General features: G+C 39.4%; 1 protein-coding gene across 2 annotated transcripts in view; it reads left to right on the forward strand.

The window, feature by feature from the left end:
- The window catches only part of clcn6 (chloride channel 6), a 245,446-nt gene that overhangs the window by 12,415 nt on the left and 214,949 nt on the right, over window positions 1–18,082 (forward strand). For both annotated transcript variants that reach the window (XM_039756073.1, XM_039756074.1), the window contains exons 2-3: window positions 6,593–6,649; window positions 12,837–12,902. In XM_039756073.1, coding sequence (XP_039612007.1) covers window positions 6,593–6,649; window positions 12,837–12,902 — 123 coding nt within the window. The remainder of the gene's footprint in view (window positions 1–6,592; window positions 6,650–12,836; window positions 12,903–18,082) is intronic.

The raw sequence follows: 18,082 nt of genomic DNA on the forward strand, positions 1-18,082 counted from the left end.
TATTTAAAATTTAAATAGAACTTGAACAGATACGATAGTTCATAATATCCAGGCAGACTTGCACGTAAGAGCGGAGTCATCCGTTTTAACAAACAGCGTATTGCACTGATCATGAAATAGCCTGCCCATTTAATTATTTAGGAATGGATAAATAAGATTTTGTACAAATAATGTTTTTCATTTTTCTTCCTACATGGATTCTGGCACCCCCAGCAACAGTTGCTCGCACCCCCAGCAACAGTTGCTCGCACCCCAAAGACTGTATATATATATATATATATATATATATATATATATATATATATATATATATATATATATATATATATATATATATATATATATATATATATATATATATATATATATATATATAGTGTGTGTGTATATATATATGTAGATATGTATGTATATATATGTTTATATATATGTATATGTATGTGTGTATATGTAGATATATATATGTGGATGTATGTGTATATACGAGGTGTGGCAGAAAAGTAATGAGACTGATTTTTTATTTACCAACGTTTTTATTTTTTTCAAACATCAATGTTATCCCCTTCAAAGTAGTTCCTTGGGCAGCTATACACCGATGGAGCGTTGTTCCCACTGTTGGTAGCAGCGCTGAAGTCTTCAACGGTATGGTCTTCAGCATGTCCGTTACACTCTTTTGGATGTTTTCTAAAGTCCAAATGGCGTCCTTTGAGGACATTTTTCAGTTTAGGAAAAAGGAAAAAGTCACACGGACTGAGGTCAGGTGAATAAGGGGGCTGGGGAACCACAGGAATGCCTTTTGAGGTCAAAAATTCTGTTATGGCGAGGGCAGTTTTTTGGCACCATTTTGGTACAGACCTTTCGCATGTGCAAATGTTCTGTCAAAATTTGATGAACGGTAAATCTGTTCAAATTTAATTGTTCACTCAACATTCTTAACGTTAAACGACGGTCTGATCTCACAAGAGTGTTCACACGTTTGATGTTTTCATTGGTTTTCGAAGTTGAAGTCCTCCCTGAACGGCGTTCATCTTCAGCGTGTTTTCTGCCTTCCAAAAATGATTTGTGCCAGCGAAAAACTTGAGCTTGGGATAAAGAATGTTCCCCATAGACCTGTTTTAACTTTTCAAACGTCACACTTGCCGTTTAATAGCACAACGTTGCTCCAAATTCCGCTGTTCCATTTTGCGTGACGCACAACCAAAAACACAACTTCGCTAATAGCAGTCACAAAAATCACGTAGTTAACGGAAGGAGTTGAAACTCGCACTGAGCTATGGGAGGGTACTGATACACGTGCTCTATCAAGGACAACAGCGCGCGCGTTGCCAGATCGCTTGCAGTGTTGCCAGTCTCATTACTTTTCTGCCACACCTCGTGTGTGTGTATATATATATATATATATATATATATATATATATATATATATATATATATATATATATATATATATATATATATATATATATATATATATATATATATATATATGACAGCAACACTCATCACTCACAACAGTGACAAAACAATTACATTGACAATTATGTTACGTTATTTTCAAAATGTTTCCTTTTCTTTTTCATTGCTTCTTTAACACACTACTTCTCCACTGGGAAGCGCGGGTATATTGCCAGTTGTACTGTAGAATAATTATGTTCCCTAGGAAGTAATTTCCTTCCTTAAATATGTGATTGGATGTTCCTCTCCATCAAAAATTTGTGACAGGACTGCGCCCACCCCAAACGCACTTGCGTCTGTTTGCAAGATAAAGTGTTTTGTGAAATCCGGGTTTCTTAGAACCGGATAAGAAGACAATGCCTTTTTTAGATCACTCTAAGAACGTTCGCAATTTTCTGTCCACAAGATAGGTCGGTTTTTTTCTGCCTCTAGTAAGTTCTGTAAGAGAAGCAGCTCTATGTGCAAAATTTGGGATGAATCTTCTGTAGTAACCAGCAAGCCCCAGAAAAGCGCGTACTTGTTTCTGTGTCTCAGGAAAAAATGCTTGTTTATCCGAGACCTATTTTCCTTAACTGTGGCCTAAGTAAACCTTTGCCCATAGAATAGCCTAAGTAATTAGTCTCGGACATGCCCAGTTTACATTTCTTAGCGTTAGCAGTAAGGCCAGCCTGCCTCAAGCTTTCAAGAATGGCTTGAAGCCGCTTTAACTGTGTTTGCCAATCATTGCTGAAAATCACAACATTGTCAAGATATGTTCCGGCATATTCAGAGTGAGAACGTAGGAGCTGATCCATCATACTCTGAAAGGTCAGAGGTGCCCTGTGTAGACCCAACGGGAGTCTTGTAAATTCATAAAGTCCGTCAGGAGTCGCAAATGCTGTTTTCTCACAACTGCTAGCCTCCAAAGGCACCTGCCAATAGCCTTTCGTGAGATCTAGCGTAGCGATATAGCTCGCCTGACCCAGTTTTTCCAATAGTTCATCGACACGGGGCATCGAATTTAGAGACCTTATTCAAGCGTCTGAAATCGATACAGAAGTGAACCGAACAGTCTTGCTTTGGGACTAATACGACTGGGCTGCACCAGTCACTTTTACTTTCACAAATTACACCCAATGTCAGCATCTTTTTTACCTCGTCGCGTACAATATTTCGTCGCTCTTCCGGAATCCGGAACGGCCGCATCTGTACACGAAAACACCCCACTTCTGGATATTGTGTTGCATCAACCAACACCAGCAAATATTGATATCCACTCTTAGTCTTAGGTAAAGGGCCCACAATATCTAATCCCACACGCTGAAAGAGAACTTCCAAAATGGGCATAGGACAAAGGGGAGCCCAAGGAGGCTTATAAGCAGAGACAATCTGACAGTCTGGACATGAAGTGCAAAACCGTTCAACATCTTTTCCCATATAAAGCCAATAAAATGGTTTTGATAACCACTCTCTGGTTTTGTCAGCACCGAGGTGCCCTCCCAAAATGTGTGAATGGGCCAGATGCAAAACAGTTTCCCCATGTGCTTCAGGTACTACTAGTTGTTCAATAAATTCCCCCTCCAAATGATCTGAGATTACTCTGAAAAGGCAACCTTCCTTTTCTATAAAGTGCGGGGTTTTCACACCCCCGGAACCACGCTCTTGGTAATAAGAGTCATTAGCAGAGCGAGCCTGTTTAAATGCATATTCTAATGAGCTATCAGTATGCTGCAAACGCACAAAATCTGATTGTTCGTTAATGCTCGGTTTATGTTCGGAGGCGTTTGCAATCTGGGAAGATGTAGAAGGACCAGCCGATTCTGGAAAATTGTCCGGGGTGACCTCCGTCTCACTGGAGAGATCGGGTTCAATATCTAAGTTGGGTTTTAGATTTTCCCCGGCCGCTACTAGTTCTTCATCTTGATTTTCTCCCCCCCCCAACACCCCCCCAAGTTCAATATTGGACTCGATTCCTGGTCCCTGATATTTATTAATTAGTCTAGGAAAAAGGGCATTTCTAAATCTTATGAGTAATGGCCATGGGCAGGAATCTGAGACTGCAGTCCAAACTTTAAAATGACGACCCCTGTAAGTTAAAGGAAGAAGTAATGTTTGATAATCTTTAACATCACCATGTACACATCATATTTTTACAGTCTCACAGTCTCTAAGGGATCTTTCATCAAGACAGTCTCGTCTCACAATACAAAGGTCTAACAGTGCTGAGATTTCTCTCCCCCCCAATTTAACCGGGATAAACAATCCATGTTTTCTTTCCGAAGAATATGTAATATTTGAGCAACAAACCTCGGCCAGTCCAACTTCCATCGACTGAAATGGAGACAAGCGACATTCTCTTGCCAAATATCCGAGTTGATCACACCGGAAACATCTACGGTTGGCGCTGCTTCCGAAATGTCCTTTGCGACGTCAACGGTTTCCTCCGTCCGCTGTTGCCGTTTCCTCAGAAATAGGCATCTCTTCTACGACTGGATTCCCCGGGGTCCTAACTGACCCCATTCGATTTTCAGGTCCTGCAGCTTGTCGATGTTGTTGCTGTCAATCGAAGCAAGGAGAATGTCCTGGACGTTCGTTCACAGTTTGAGAAGCAGCTCCATATCCACCGCTCTTTCTCCAAGCGGACTGTGAACCCTCCAATCGTCTCAACATAATCGTTAATGATTTAATATCTTGACCCAGAAATTCATCTCTAACAAATGCAGGTATCCCGGTCAGAAGTATATTCATGACAACTCTTTCCATCATGTCTCCTTTAAAGCAGCAGTGCACTTTATGTATCAAATCTTGAATTTGCGCACAGATTGGGTCATCCATGTTTAGTTTCAAGTCTTTAAGTGCATAACTTTTAGCCATTTGAAATAAGTCTTCAGCGGTATCCATCTGTGCGACCACCCCACTTCTGGTACCACTTGTCACGCTTGGGTCACGGATTTGCACAGAGACACAGGTGGTTGTAGAAAACAGGAATTTTATTCAAACACTGCAAACAAACATTTGTTTCCTTTTTCAAAAGCTTAAACGTGCTCCATGATAAGTCAGAGATGACAGTTCCGCTAGGAGCAGAGAATGTCAGAGAGAGAGAGAGAGATAAAAGCAAAGAATTCCAAAACTGACAGGCACTGCACAAGGCGGAGTACCGCACAAGGTTTGTATTACGCATTATAGCGCAAGGATAAGGAGAAATATGAGGGTAGTCAGTGTTTCAGGGGTTGTGGTTTTCCCAGGGGCGTCTGTATTTTCTTGGGGTGCGATCAGCCCTCCAGCTCACAACTTGCACTGCCACCTGGTGGATTCCTTCAGATTTACGTAAAGTATGCGCGCAAGTATAAACAGTACAACACTTGTGTAGCAGGAGCGTCCGCTGCAGCATACGTCATGTCGCATGAAGTATAAACCCAGCCTTAAAAGTATTTTCTTCCAAGGTCCCGTAGGCAAAATCAAAGATCCTCACTGCCCCCTTTCACTCCCAATTAATTAACCTTAAAGGAACACGACATTATAATAATTCTTTGGGAGTAGCAATCAGTCTTTGATACATCCTGGTGTAAAACTAATCCTGTCCTAACATAACTTCAAACAAACTGATTTACTTTTATACTGAGACTAAACACTGTTTTTAGTGAACTGATAAACTGAAGGGCACTTTTCTCCATCAGAAATTTAGGAAACCTTAGAGAGTTCGAAATAAGGGGACACTACTAAGACAGGGGATTAAAGGGTGGATTGTTCTAGCCTTCCAGAAACACTAAGCCCTTATATCCCACAAGACTATCACTTTCAACTCCTAGAATTCTTCAAACAATTATTTCCATGGTCCCCTAATTTGAGAAGCACTGGTGTATATAAACAAGTGTGCTCTGTATTGCATACCAATATCAGATGATTATGTGACTAGATAATTAAAATGCATAATAGTAGTGGTCAAAGTAATGCAACTGTATTTTAATTTAATAGGTTTAATCTTCTAGAGGCTCACTTTTTTTTCTCTTTAAATTAGAAACTTTGTTAAAAGTAACCTACCTAGCTCTGTCTGTTCCCTGAAGTGATACTGGTTAGTGTGGAATCAGTATGCATCGCTAGAGATGACGAATAATGGGAAAAGATCTTTCAATGAAAATATTAGAAAAGAAATTGAAATTAGCCATTCATAAAATATAAATGTTCATAATTTTTTCAGAAGTTGGCCAGTACCTATTAATATAATCCTAAAGTAAACATGTCAGGCTCAACCTTTTTATTTTACTTCATATTTTATTCTTTTCAAAGAACCATTTAAATGGGACTCTTTAATCATATAGCTTTTTATTTAGGTGGAGGTTGAATGTGGAGTTTCATGGAATGGTTTTGAAGCATACTGTTGTAGCTGCTGCATTATTTTCATTTATTTGAGTGAATTGTGTTAATTTACATTTTTTTATTTACAAATAAAGAAATTAAATTTAAAAAATTACAATTTTAAAGTAACCCCCCATGTAGTTCAGTGGAACAGGTAGGTGGAGTGTGTGTGGTTGGAGTGAGTATACATCAGTGGGGTCTGTAATGAACTGAGATCCTCTCCAGAGTGGTTTTCTGTTTTTCTGTCAGTACCTCTGACCCTGAATTGCAGAATGTTTTGGTACTTTGGAACTTTAGAAAGGAAGTGTCTTTGTAAATGACAGACCAAAAGTCAGACCTTTGTTATAAAATAATCAGTTTTTGCCTGAATTTTAGTAATTATGAAATGTTCAGTGTGGTGCCAAACAATCTTTTTATCAGGGACAGAGAGAATTTATGTTGTCTGGAATCCGTGTTTATTAGATTTTTTTTTTTTTTAGGACTTTTTGTCATCACTCTATCTTATCTCAATGCATTTATACTTTATAATTGCATAATATTAGGACATTAAGGACCTATTTAAAAATCTAGACCTGTATATATTGGTATAAGTGTGAAACCAAATTGCATGGTATCTCTGTGTTTGTTTTTGTATTTTATTCAATGTAAATTTCTCATTTGCAATAATATGCTATATTGTATTTCTGTAAATGTTAAAAGTCAAAAGTATTTGTGAAACACAGTTTCCACTTTGAAGAGTTCCTTCATTTATTTTTTTTTCTGTCTTTCTTTTTTTGAGACTTTAATCTCTTTTTTTTCCCAGACTATTTTGGGGGATTCAAATGAAGAAAATGAAATTCTTCCAAGGAAAGATTATGAGGTGAGTTCTTCACATTTGCTTTTAACTCTTATTGGCTTTACCATTTTAGACTTTCTGGTTAGTTTTAGGAAACAGTGCAGATGAGGAAAGGTCAAAAGATTGAGAAATTCTTGTTGAGAACTTACAGTATAAAAAGGATAATTTTCCCTTGAGATGTGGACTGTGTCAGCTAAAGAAGACAGAAAAATAACAAGTCTAATGTAAGTTTTATTTCAGTATTGTGTTTTTTCAACTTATATTTACCTTTTTTTATCTACTTCACTTTTATTAATGTCCACTTTTAATAAGCTTGAGCTTCCTTTCACTCTTCTTAGAAACCCTCTAATCAAAAAGTTGAGAAATGTTTCTGCTTTGTCCTGTCTTCTTTTAATATTAAAGATAACTTAAATATATACTGTATACATTTGCAATTTTCGAGTTTCAAGTTTTGGTAAACTTTTGACTGTTGATTTTCAGGCCACTACAGTTTTAGGCCATATAACAGCTTGCACAAGTACCGATCAATCAAAGCAAGCCTAGCCCCTGATACAAGAACAGATTCATTCCATTTATTTTGTGAATAGACAGAAGTTGAACAAGGTTTTTTTTTTTGTATTAAATAAATTCACTTGTCATGGGGTTAGTCATACCAGATACAGAGGTAGAGAAAAACAATGAGCAGTGTTCTGCTGGCCAAACCCCCGCTAATTTTATAATTCTATTGTTATGTGTTTAGGAGGAGTGTCCTCTCAAAGTGATTTCTCTTCGGGTGTGATGTGGACACTGACTTTGATACTGTGTAGTAAATGCTAATAAAACATTCCAAGCTAAATATCATTAACTTATGCTTACATCTCCAATGATAGCAGACATTAAACTAAATTAAGATTATACAATAGGCTGCTGCAGAGTAAATATCGATGAAGTGAAACTTTTCTGATAAGAAGCCTATTACTATATGTTCTCAGTAGAGCTTTCTGAATTTATCATTTGTAACAGTTCACACAAATTTTGACAGGGATTGGGGTTTTTTTATGGACTACAAATGGACTTGGGGAAAATGGCCAACTCATCGACGCTATGCTAAGGTGATTCTTCCATTGATGCTGATTGAGCAGGCTCTATCAAGAATGTCCTGGTTTCTAATTCTGTCCTTCCAGTGTAACTACATGATTAACATCAGGCAGCACTGATGGACAAAAAAAAGTGCGTCTGTTAATCTTGCACTATTGCCAGCCTTGTCCATAGTCAATATTGCTCCACCTACAGAAACAGTATTGGAGGATCATATTTTCCAGGGCAATAAGCTGACTTGATGTAGCTGGAAAACAGCTATGAATCAGGAAAGTGCTGGATTTTTTTACTGCCATATCCCGTAACTTTTTGCTGCTCTATCACACTTTGTGTGGAACTTGTTGTTCTTTGCATGTAGGTCTTTAATGACCTTGTTGTTCTCATTGAAGCAGTCTTGGTGGATGTGCTTCTTGTTTAGTCGAAGTACTGACGTTGCTGCCTTAGTCATCATTTCTCTGAAATTGTTCTGTTTTTGGGTTGCACCACCAGTCAGTGGTCCATTTGGGTGGCTCAACAAGGCTGGATAAAGACGCGTGCTGTTGGTAACGGTGCAGAAACATAGTGACATTAAAGGTAGTGTAGATGAGTTTTAGCCATTGCCAGTGTTATTACACAACTTAAAGGTAGTGTAAACTTAACATATGATCAGTGCAATATTTTGCTCCTCGCATGTCTCTTATCATTAAGTGTGGAAGAATAATTTTAGTGTAACATAGCATTCATCTTAAAGAAATAGTATAAAGGCTTAATACGTTTTAGAAACCTATTCAGGCACACCAGGAAACCAGATAAAGGTCAAGTGAACAACAAAATGTACACTGAAATATAACAATTGGTTTAGGAAAAATACTGAGATGGTCAAGTAAATAATGTACCAGAAGAAAAGTTGATGTAATATACAAAAGGTACTGAAGTGTGTCTAAGAGATGACTAAGAAATCAGTAGATGTCCTATAAATAAGAATGGATAGTTGTTATATGCACAGAAATTTCAAGGGTGGTGGTGGAACTCGAAAGGAACAAGAAGAACCAGAATGTAATATAACAGACTTTTATTTTATATAAATATAAATTTATTATATTTATTTGGGTGTAAACCAATGAACCAACCAGACTAAAATGTATGCATTGATTGACACTGTATGTAAATTCAGTAGTTTATAAAATGTACCTCTATTCTTTGTTTGTCTGACCATTCTGATCATTCTGAAAATGCTGATAACGGACTACTTTTGAACAATGCTCCCTTCAAGGCATTATGCTGAGGAGTAATTAAAAGATACTAGCGAAGCCCGCCGTAGCATACGGCGGTGTAAGAATAGGAACGGAAAACGGTGAGAAAGGAGTTCAGTATGAGAAAGCCTTAGGAAACCACTGTCGCAGTATAACAAAAATAAAAAGGAGCAAAACCAATGCCAATGGTCGAGAGAGTACCTTCCTGTAGTAGGCTACGGAAAACATAGACGTATATAGATAGACGCCGCATTCACTGTGTTGCCCAGTCAACACAATAAATCAGTGCGTCCGCCCTATTGTGAGTGGTAAAAGTGCCATTTAAACTAATACAGGTAGACGTGGAAACCGGGTTTTCTGATGAAAAAACAATAACGTCTTAAACAGTATCGTTTACATACAACAGATTTTGGCAAATTGTTTACATGCAATTATTTATATCCATTTATACACTAAATGCGTGCGTGTCCCATGGTCTTAGAGTTGGTGGGCGGGGCTCTCTGTCTTGTTTGCCCTTACTTAAAGTTGGCGGGTGGGGCTCTGTGAGTTGCTAATCGTGGCACTCTGTCTTGCTTACGGTGTAAAGTCAACGTGGCTCAAAGGTGCATATGGACTTTTGCAAAGACGAAAGCTACTGAGGCTGTGTTTGTTGAGTTGTTGTGTGCCTCGAGAGCGACGCTGGACTCGGGAGGACAGTTACAGTTGGCGTGTGTGGCTCTGTTGTGCGTATCCCATGACGCGGTAGTAGGGTTAGAGTTGGCAGGCGGGGCTCTGTCTTGCGTGCCATCAGTGTCTTGCTTGCGCTCAGTGTCTTGCGTGCCCTTAGTAAATTATATATATAGATAATGAACAGCTTTTCTCCGGCCTGATTACTGAATTGTCCTGTTAGGGGATGTTTCTTTCTTTAACACTAGAATGGACGCAAACCAAATGTATGTGTGTACTGTATAATATTAACAATAAGAGAAGCTCACTGCTGAAAATGGCAAATATAGGCGGCAGTCGGGATCGAACCGGGGACTCTTGATTACAAGTCAGCAAATCTTACGCTACGCCACGGAAGATGTTGTCTTATCCTTGAACATTTTGTGAAGGTATTTATTTGATCTTTGGACTTCAGGCTTCACACATTATATAGTTTATGCCAATATTTTGTTATTTACTACTAAAATATAAAAAACATTTTTTGTTTTAACAATGTGTTTACACAGATTATTGTAGAACCGGAACACACATAAAATGCGCATGTTCCAAATAACGATCTGTTATTTCCACTCTAAAACTACAGCATTTCACTCCCAGATAATCAAGGCATTAGCTGTGAGAACTTTGTGCATGTTATGCAGCGGTGGGGGGGGATAGAATAGCAGGCTGCTTGCACTTGTCTTTATCGGCACATTTACAGGACAAAAGACGCTGATAGAGAGGTGTGAATGGATTTAAGTTGGGCCGGATCTACTAGTTTTTTTGTAGGCTCTGGTAATTCTAGTGTTAAGATGTTACGTTTCTTCCACGTGCTTCCATTCAGATGTTTGTGCATCTCCGTTCTGCTCTAGTGCCATACAAGGTCAGACCAACACATTTTGCAACTCACAACCTTTTTTTTTTTTTTTTTCTGCGTTCAGAGTAAATTACTTTCAAACTCTGGACGTCTTAGGTTGCCCTGTCTTTTCTGCCATTTACTTACTGTCTGCCTTTTTTCAAATATTTTCAGAATTGAATGAAGTTGTGATGTAATCAATGGAGAGATGGTTGCCAATGTTTTTAATAATTGATTATTATCGATAATGTTGATTAGTTTTTGCAGCTTAAGCCTAGTTCATTGTGATCCAGTTAATCTGTTGCATCTCTATGCAAAGTTTTGGATCAACTCCGATTGCTTGAAAAATTAATTTTGGAAGGATAACATACAAATATTTTTGATAAATTATCCTCTGAATTTTTGCGTAAGGCATCTTGCTGGTGTTTGGGTGATATACTATTCTAGAAACTGTAAATTCAGTTTTTAATTGCTGTGTTCACAATGTTGAAATTATCAAAAATGGAAAACTGTTTTGTATAGTATGTTTTCAAAGCTGATAGTGTCATAATTGTGCACTTAGACCTTCAAGACTTTTACCAAATATTATATACTAGCAAAATATGAAGTACTGCCTTAAAATTTTTATTAAGAAGAAAATGAAACCTTTTTAAACTGAGGGAAAATGTACCAATAATTATTTGTTAAGGATCTCTTTGTATACCACATTGTGAGTTCGGCCCTCCGGTTGTAATATGACCAAGCTGTGCCCTGAGCTTACTCTTAAGCATGCAACGTACAGTTGGCCATGTGAACAGTAATCTTGTCTCAAATCTCACAGCTTGGATTGCTGCTGTCATAATCGGTTTGAGTTTCATGGTTTGTTTTAATTACGACAGTATTTGTAGGACTTTTGTTGAAGAGACATTCAGCATCTGTCAAGCATTGTAAGTATATAACCGGTTTCATTGATAACTTCACATCCAGCTTTTGAGAGTTTAAACATTTATAAACATCAAAGTGTCCACTACTGAAATAGTCACCTGTGAATCTAAGATGTTTTAGAGGCATTGGCGGTTGTCGAAAGGTGTAAAATATTTGGCCATTTCGGTACACTTGAAAGTGACAACCGAACAATTCAGCGGCAGCCATCAACTCACATGCAGATGCATAGGTGAAGGGCTTAAGCATTTCACTCTTATAGTGCTCCTGTGTAGTATAATTATCTCCTGTACCGTCATCAGTCCACACCTTGAACCTGTCCCAGTCATTCAATACATAAGACACAATGTTCCTCCGGCTATCAAGAGTGAGCCTGATATGGCCGTGCAATATGTAACAAAGAGAATGGAAAAGGTAGGTGCCATCTCCGGACATGGAAACCACTCGGTAAGTGACAGTTCTTTGATCGATGGTGATCACCTCGATAGACATGGTAATAGGGTTACGGTTGTAACAATAAAGGAAATGGGTACCTGAACAATGTAAAGTTAGTCTAAAATACCTACACAATAACTATAATTGTAATAAATGAACAATAAAACAGCGGAGAAGCCGTGGATTAAATAAAAAGGCTGTAGTTATCAGCAGGGAGACATCAATCCCATGGCGAAGCAAGGAAAGGAATGTAGAGACTGGAGCGATGGACGGCCTTATATAGGCAGGCAGCCACCAACGTGGGAGGCGTTGGGATGGGGGACCCAACGCCACCTCACACGGTGACCGAGCTGCAGGCTATGGACGTATATATGTACGTAAGTAGGATTCAGTTAGCGTTGGGAACCCACGTACCAAATTTCTAGAAGATGGGCCCATAAGTAACAAAGACCATTGAAAAGTTCAATATGGTGGCCGACAGTGGCGTCATACCATCGAAATAAGTATGTACATCGGTTTCGGTTAGCACAGGGAAGCCGCCTACCAAATTTTGTGAAGATGGGGCCATAAATGAGAAAGTTCAACATGGCGGACGTTGTCGACTGTTATCGACCGTTATGATCGTTGCATGTAGAGTTTCGAAATGAAACCTGCCCAACTTTTGTAAGTAAGCTGTAAGGAATAAGCCTGCCAAATTTCAGCCTTCTACCTACACGGGAATTTGGAGAATTAGTGATGAGTGAGTGAGTCAGTGAGGGCTTTGCCTTTTATTAGTATAGATAACATTCAAGGTCTTTATAATGGATCAGAAGAATATATAACAAAATAATATTTGGAAGAGCTGTTGAAAGCTTTAAATAATGCTAATTGTTTATGCTTCTGTAATGTGCATTCTCAAATATTGGGTTGCTATACCAGTGTTGTTGAATTACTAATGGTTTTATGAAGTTGCATAAACTTTGGTCAAACTTGCTCATCAATCATTTTTCTTTTGTTTTATTTCTAGAGTCTAGATTATGACAGATGCATCAATGATCCTTTAATGGAAGTCCTGGAATCTATGGACAATAAGGTAACATTCAATAAGAGTAAGAGAGATCCAGGAAGTTGTGCAGTTGAGTTTATTTCAAAATGTCAGTTTAGCTGAAAATTATATTCATACTAGCAGAATACCCGCGCTTCGCAGCGGAGAAGTAGTGTGTTAAAGAAGTTATGAAAAAGAAAAGTAACATGATTGTTAATGTAATTGTTATGTCATTGATATGAGTGTTGTTGTCATCTCTCTCTCTCTCTCTCTCTCTCTCTCTATATATATATATATATATATATATATATATATATATATATATAAATAAATAAGCTGCTCACAAAAAGTAAAGGAACACATTAGATACATCAATATGATCTCAATATGAAGTTGGATATCTATACAAATAACGACAGGGCAATGTCTTAGGAACAAAAGGATGCCAAGTCTTTTAATGGAAATAAAAGTTTTCTGCCTACAGAGGGCTCAATTGTGTAGACACCCTAAAATCAGAGTGAAATGAAGATGTGGCAGGCTAGTCCATTTTTCAAAAACTTAATTTCTGCTACTCAAAATGCTTTTCAGTATCTTGTGTGGCCCCCACGAGCTTGTATGCATGCTTGACAATGACAGGGCATGCTCCTAATGAGACGACGGATGGTGTCTTGTGGCATTTCCTCCCAGATCTGTATGAGGGCATCCCTGAGCTGTTGTACAGTCTGAGGAGCAACCTGGCGCCTAATGGACGAAACATAATGTCCCACAGATGTTCTATTGGGTTTAAGTCTGGGGATCGTGAAGGCCATTCAATTGTTTCAATTCCTTCATCCTCCAGGTACTGCCTGCATACTCTTGCCACATGAGGCCGGGCATTGTCGTGCATTAGGAGGAAACCAGGACCTACTGCACCAGCGTAGGGTCTGACAATGGGTCCAAGGATTTCATCCTGATACCTAATGGCAGTCAAGATGCCATTGTCTAGCCTGTAGAGGTCTGTGAGTCGCTCCATGGATATGCCTCCAAGATCATCACTGACCCACCACCAAACCAGTCATGCTAAACGATGTTACAGGCAGCATAATATTCTCCACGGCTTCTCCTGACCCTTTCACGTCTTTCACATATACTCAGGGTGAACCTGCTCTCATCTGTGAAAAGCACAGGACGCCAGTGGTGGACCTGCCAATTCTGGTATTCTATGGCAAATGCCAATTGAGCTCCCCGGTGCTGTGCAGTGAGCACAGGGCGCAGTAGACATTTGGGCCCTCAGGCAACCCTCATGAAGTCTGTTTCTGATTGTTTGGTCAGAGACATTCACACCAGTGGCCTGCTGGAGGTCATTTTGTAGGGCTCTGGCAGTGCTCACCCTGTTCCTCCTTGCCCAAAGAAGCAGATACTGGTCCTGTTGATGGGTTATGGACCTTCTATGGCCCTCTCCAGCTCTTCTAGAGTAACTGCTTGTCTCCTAGAATCTCCTCCATGCCCTTGAGACTGTGCAGGGAGACACAGCAAACCTTCTGGCAATGACACGTATTGATGTGCCATACTGGAGAAGTTGGACTACCTGTGCAACCTCTGTAGGGTCCAGGTATCACCTCATGCTTCCAGTAGTGACACTGACTGTAGCCAAATGCAAAACTAGTGAAGAAACAGTCAGAAAAGATGAGGAGGGAAAAATGTCAGTGGCCTCCACCTGTTAAACCATTCCTGTTTTGGGGGTCATCTCATTGTTGCCCCTCTAATGCATCTGTTGTTAATTTCATTAACACCACAGCAGCTGAAACTGATTAACAACCCCCTCTGCTACTTAACTGACCAGATTAATATCCCATAAGTTTCATTGACTTTATGCTATACTCTGATTAAAAAGTGTTCCTTTAATTCTTTTGAGCAGTATATATACCATACTAATACGGTGTTTTGACCCCCTTTCGCCTTCAGAACTGCCTTAATTCTATGTGGCATTGATTCAACAAGGTGCTGAAAGCATTCTTTAGAAATGTTGGCCCATATTGATTGGATAGCATCTTTCAGTTGATGGAGATTTGTGGGATGCACATCCAGGGCACGAAGCTCCCGTTCCACCACATCCCAAAGATGCTCTATTGGGTTGAGATCTGGGGCCTCATGTATAATGCCGTGCGTAGAACTCGCACTATAACATGGCGTAAGCACAAAAGCCGAAATGTGCTTACGCACAGAAAAATCCAGATGCAGGAATCTGTGCGTACTCCAACTTCCACGTTCTTCCGCTACATAAATCCCGATCAGCGTGAAAACTAACGCTCGTGCACACGCATTATGTAATTCCCCAAATCCTCCCAGAATTACGCCTATTTGAATATGCAAATCAATATAAATCGCCCTTAAGCGCAGCCTTCTGTGAAAAGACAATGGGAAAAGCACGGGGGGAAACATAAGAATTTCAGCGAATACCAAGTGGAGGCAAAGGAAAAACATACTATTTGTTCAAATAAGCCGTGGTATAATCAACAAAAGGAAGTTGATCGAGTGGCATAGCGTGTTGGAGAAACATGAAAGCTCACATCCACAAAATCGCACAGTGTCGGAAATAAAAAAGAAGTCACATATCAAAGTCGCCGTGGAAAGCCGAGTTGTAAGCCCACTGTCTGAGTGTCATATGAAAGCTTATTAGGGTACAGAGAAAAAAGCCACACGGTGGGGAAAAAGCATGAAATGTCCACTTCGATCTCGACATTTCCACTTTAATCACGTAGTTTATTTTGTCATTAAAGTAGAACATCATAAAATTCATCTTACAATTGTTTAATTAACCAGTTTCTAAAATCACATCGTAATTAAAGTAGCACGTTAAATGCTTTGTTTTGTATTTGATTTTCTATGTGCTCTGTGTGTGACTCACTACTTGCTTCTTAAACCGGCTCTCTTCCTCCAACTGGACACAGAGTTCATTACATTCGTGATATTACAGCTCTCTGAATAACTAAAATACTGACATGTATACGTGATGTCATTTTCATGATGATAGGAGTTAAAGCACGTTATTAAACATGTTTCACTTCGATGAAATAATTTATTGCAGCAGTACTCAGAGGCGGCTCTAAGCTTGTGGTGGCACTGGGCAGAGGAAGAATCGGTGGCTCCTTCGCCCGCCAATGTCATGCACGGTGGATGGCCACGTATGTTGCAGACACTAGCCAGCCTCGTGCTCATGACACAAGCATTTAACTTTTGCCGAAATTTGTCGCTGCGTTTTTAGCTGTGTTGTTATTTTATCTTTCTGTTTTATATTCAATATATATTGGCGTAGCCGTCACTGCAGTCAGTGCTTTTCTTTCCCCAAGTAACCGATCGCCATGCATTCAGCTCTGTAATAGACGTTAAGCCATCTGTAAGCTTAGCGCTGATTCTTCGAAACGTTTAAAGAACATTGAAATATCTTCGTAGTACATGTTTAATTATTCTATCCTTAAAGACACTCCCAGTGAAGAATATAGATTATTTAAATGAAGTTAAAGTTTTATCTGTATAATTTTTTTAACAAACATATTTTGCTGAATTTCACCTTAAAAATGATATCGTCATCACATGTAAATACGCGCTTTATAAAGTGGCTCAGGTTGTGCGATATTATAACTATAGTGCAAGTTTACAGTGGGGTGATTGTACTTATAAGTACAAACAGTTCTACAAGGAGCACTTGATTGGTTGCATTTAAAGTTCTTGGGATTAAACTGTTTTGAACCGCGAGGTCCGTACAGGAAAGGCTTTGAAACGTTTTGCCGTGGCAAAGACAGCGTGTGCTTAATGCTGTATACCGATAATTCTCTTTCCGATAAGCTGCTGCTGTGATTTAAACTCAGATACAGTGATATAAATACTCCGAGTGGTGCAGTGAGAGAAATATGGAAAAAGATGATCCGCTGTGGCAACTCCTAACGGGAGGAGCTGAAAGAAGAAGAAGAAGAAGTGAGAGTAACAACGCTAAAGCAGTTATGGCATTTGGAATACTATGGCTGTTACAATCAGATGCATTACACTAATAAACAATATGCGGTTAGTTCCTGTGTATTTATAAAGCTGCGTCATGAAAATAATGAGTAATCACACAAGAACAGTAGCAATGCTTTGACGCTGGGTGCCGCCAGTTTGCAAAACCGAGCGGAGAACTTGCGTACGACATGGCATGAGGTACCGTGGAAAAGTGCGTGGCTTTACGCCAAGTGTAGGTTTTATACATCGCGATTTGAACGTGGAAAAGTTCTTACGCAACATTTCTGTGCGTACGCACCGTTTATACATGAGGCCCCTGGTGACTGTGGGGGCCATTTTAGAACAGTGAACTCATTATCATATTCAAGAAACCAATTTGAAATGATTCGAGCTTTGTGACATGGTGCATTATCCTGCTGGAAGTAGCAATCAGAGGATGGGTAAATGGTGGTCATGAAGGGATGGACATGGTCAGAAACAATGCTCAGGTAGCCCGTGGCATTTAAACGATGCCCAATTGGCACTAAGGGGCCTAAAGTATGCCAAGAAAACATCCCCCACACCATTACACCACCACCACCAGCCAACAAGGCATGATGGATCCATGTTCTCATTCTGTTTACGCCAAATTCTGATTCTACCATTTGAATGTCTCAACAGAAATCGAGACTCATCAGACCAGGCAACATTTTTCCAATCTTCAACTGTCCAATTTTGGTGAGCTTGTGCAAATTGTAGCCTCTTTTTCCTATTTGTAGTGGAGATGAGTGGTAACCGGTGGGGTCTTCTGCTGTTGTAGCCCATCCGCCTCAAGGTTGTGTGTGTTGTGGCTTCACAAATGCTTTGCTGCATACCTCGATTGTAACGAGTGGTTATTTCAGTCAAAGTTGCTCTTCTATCAGCTTGAATCAATCTGCCCATTCTCCTCTGACCTCTAGCATGAACAAGGCATTTTCGCCCACAGGACTGCCGCATACTGGATGTTTTTCCCTTTTCACACCATTCTTTGTAAACCCTAGAAATGGTTGTGCATGAAAATCCCAGTAACTAAGCAGATTGTGAAATACTCAGACCACCAACAACCATGCCACGCTCAAAATTGCTTAAATCACCTTTCTTTCCTATTCTGACATTCAGTTTGGAGTTCAGGAGATTGTCTTGACCAGGACCACACCCCTAAATGCATTGAAGCAACTGCCATGTGATTGGTTGATTAGATAATTGCATTAATGAGAACTTGAACAGGTGTT

This window comes from Polypterus senegalus, chromosome 6, assembly GCF_016835505.1.
Source record: "Polypterus senegalus isolate Bchr_013 chromosome 6, ASM1683550v1, whole genome shotgun sequence".
NCBI lineage: Eukaryota > Metazoa > Chordata > Cladistia > Polypteriformes > Polypteridae > Polypterus > Polypterus senegalus.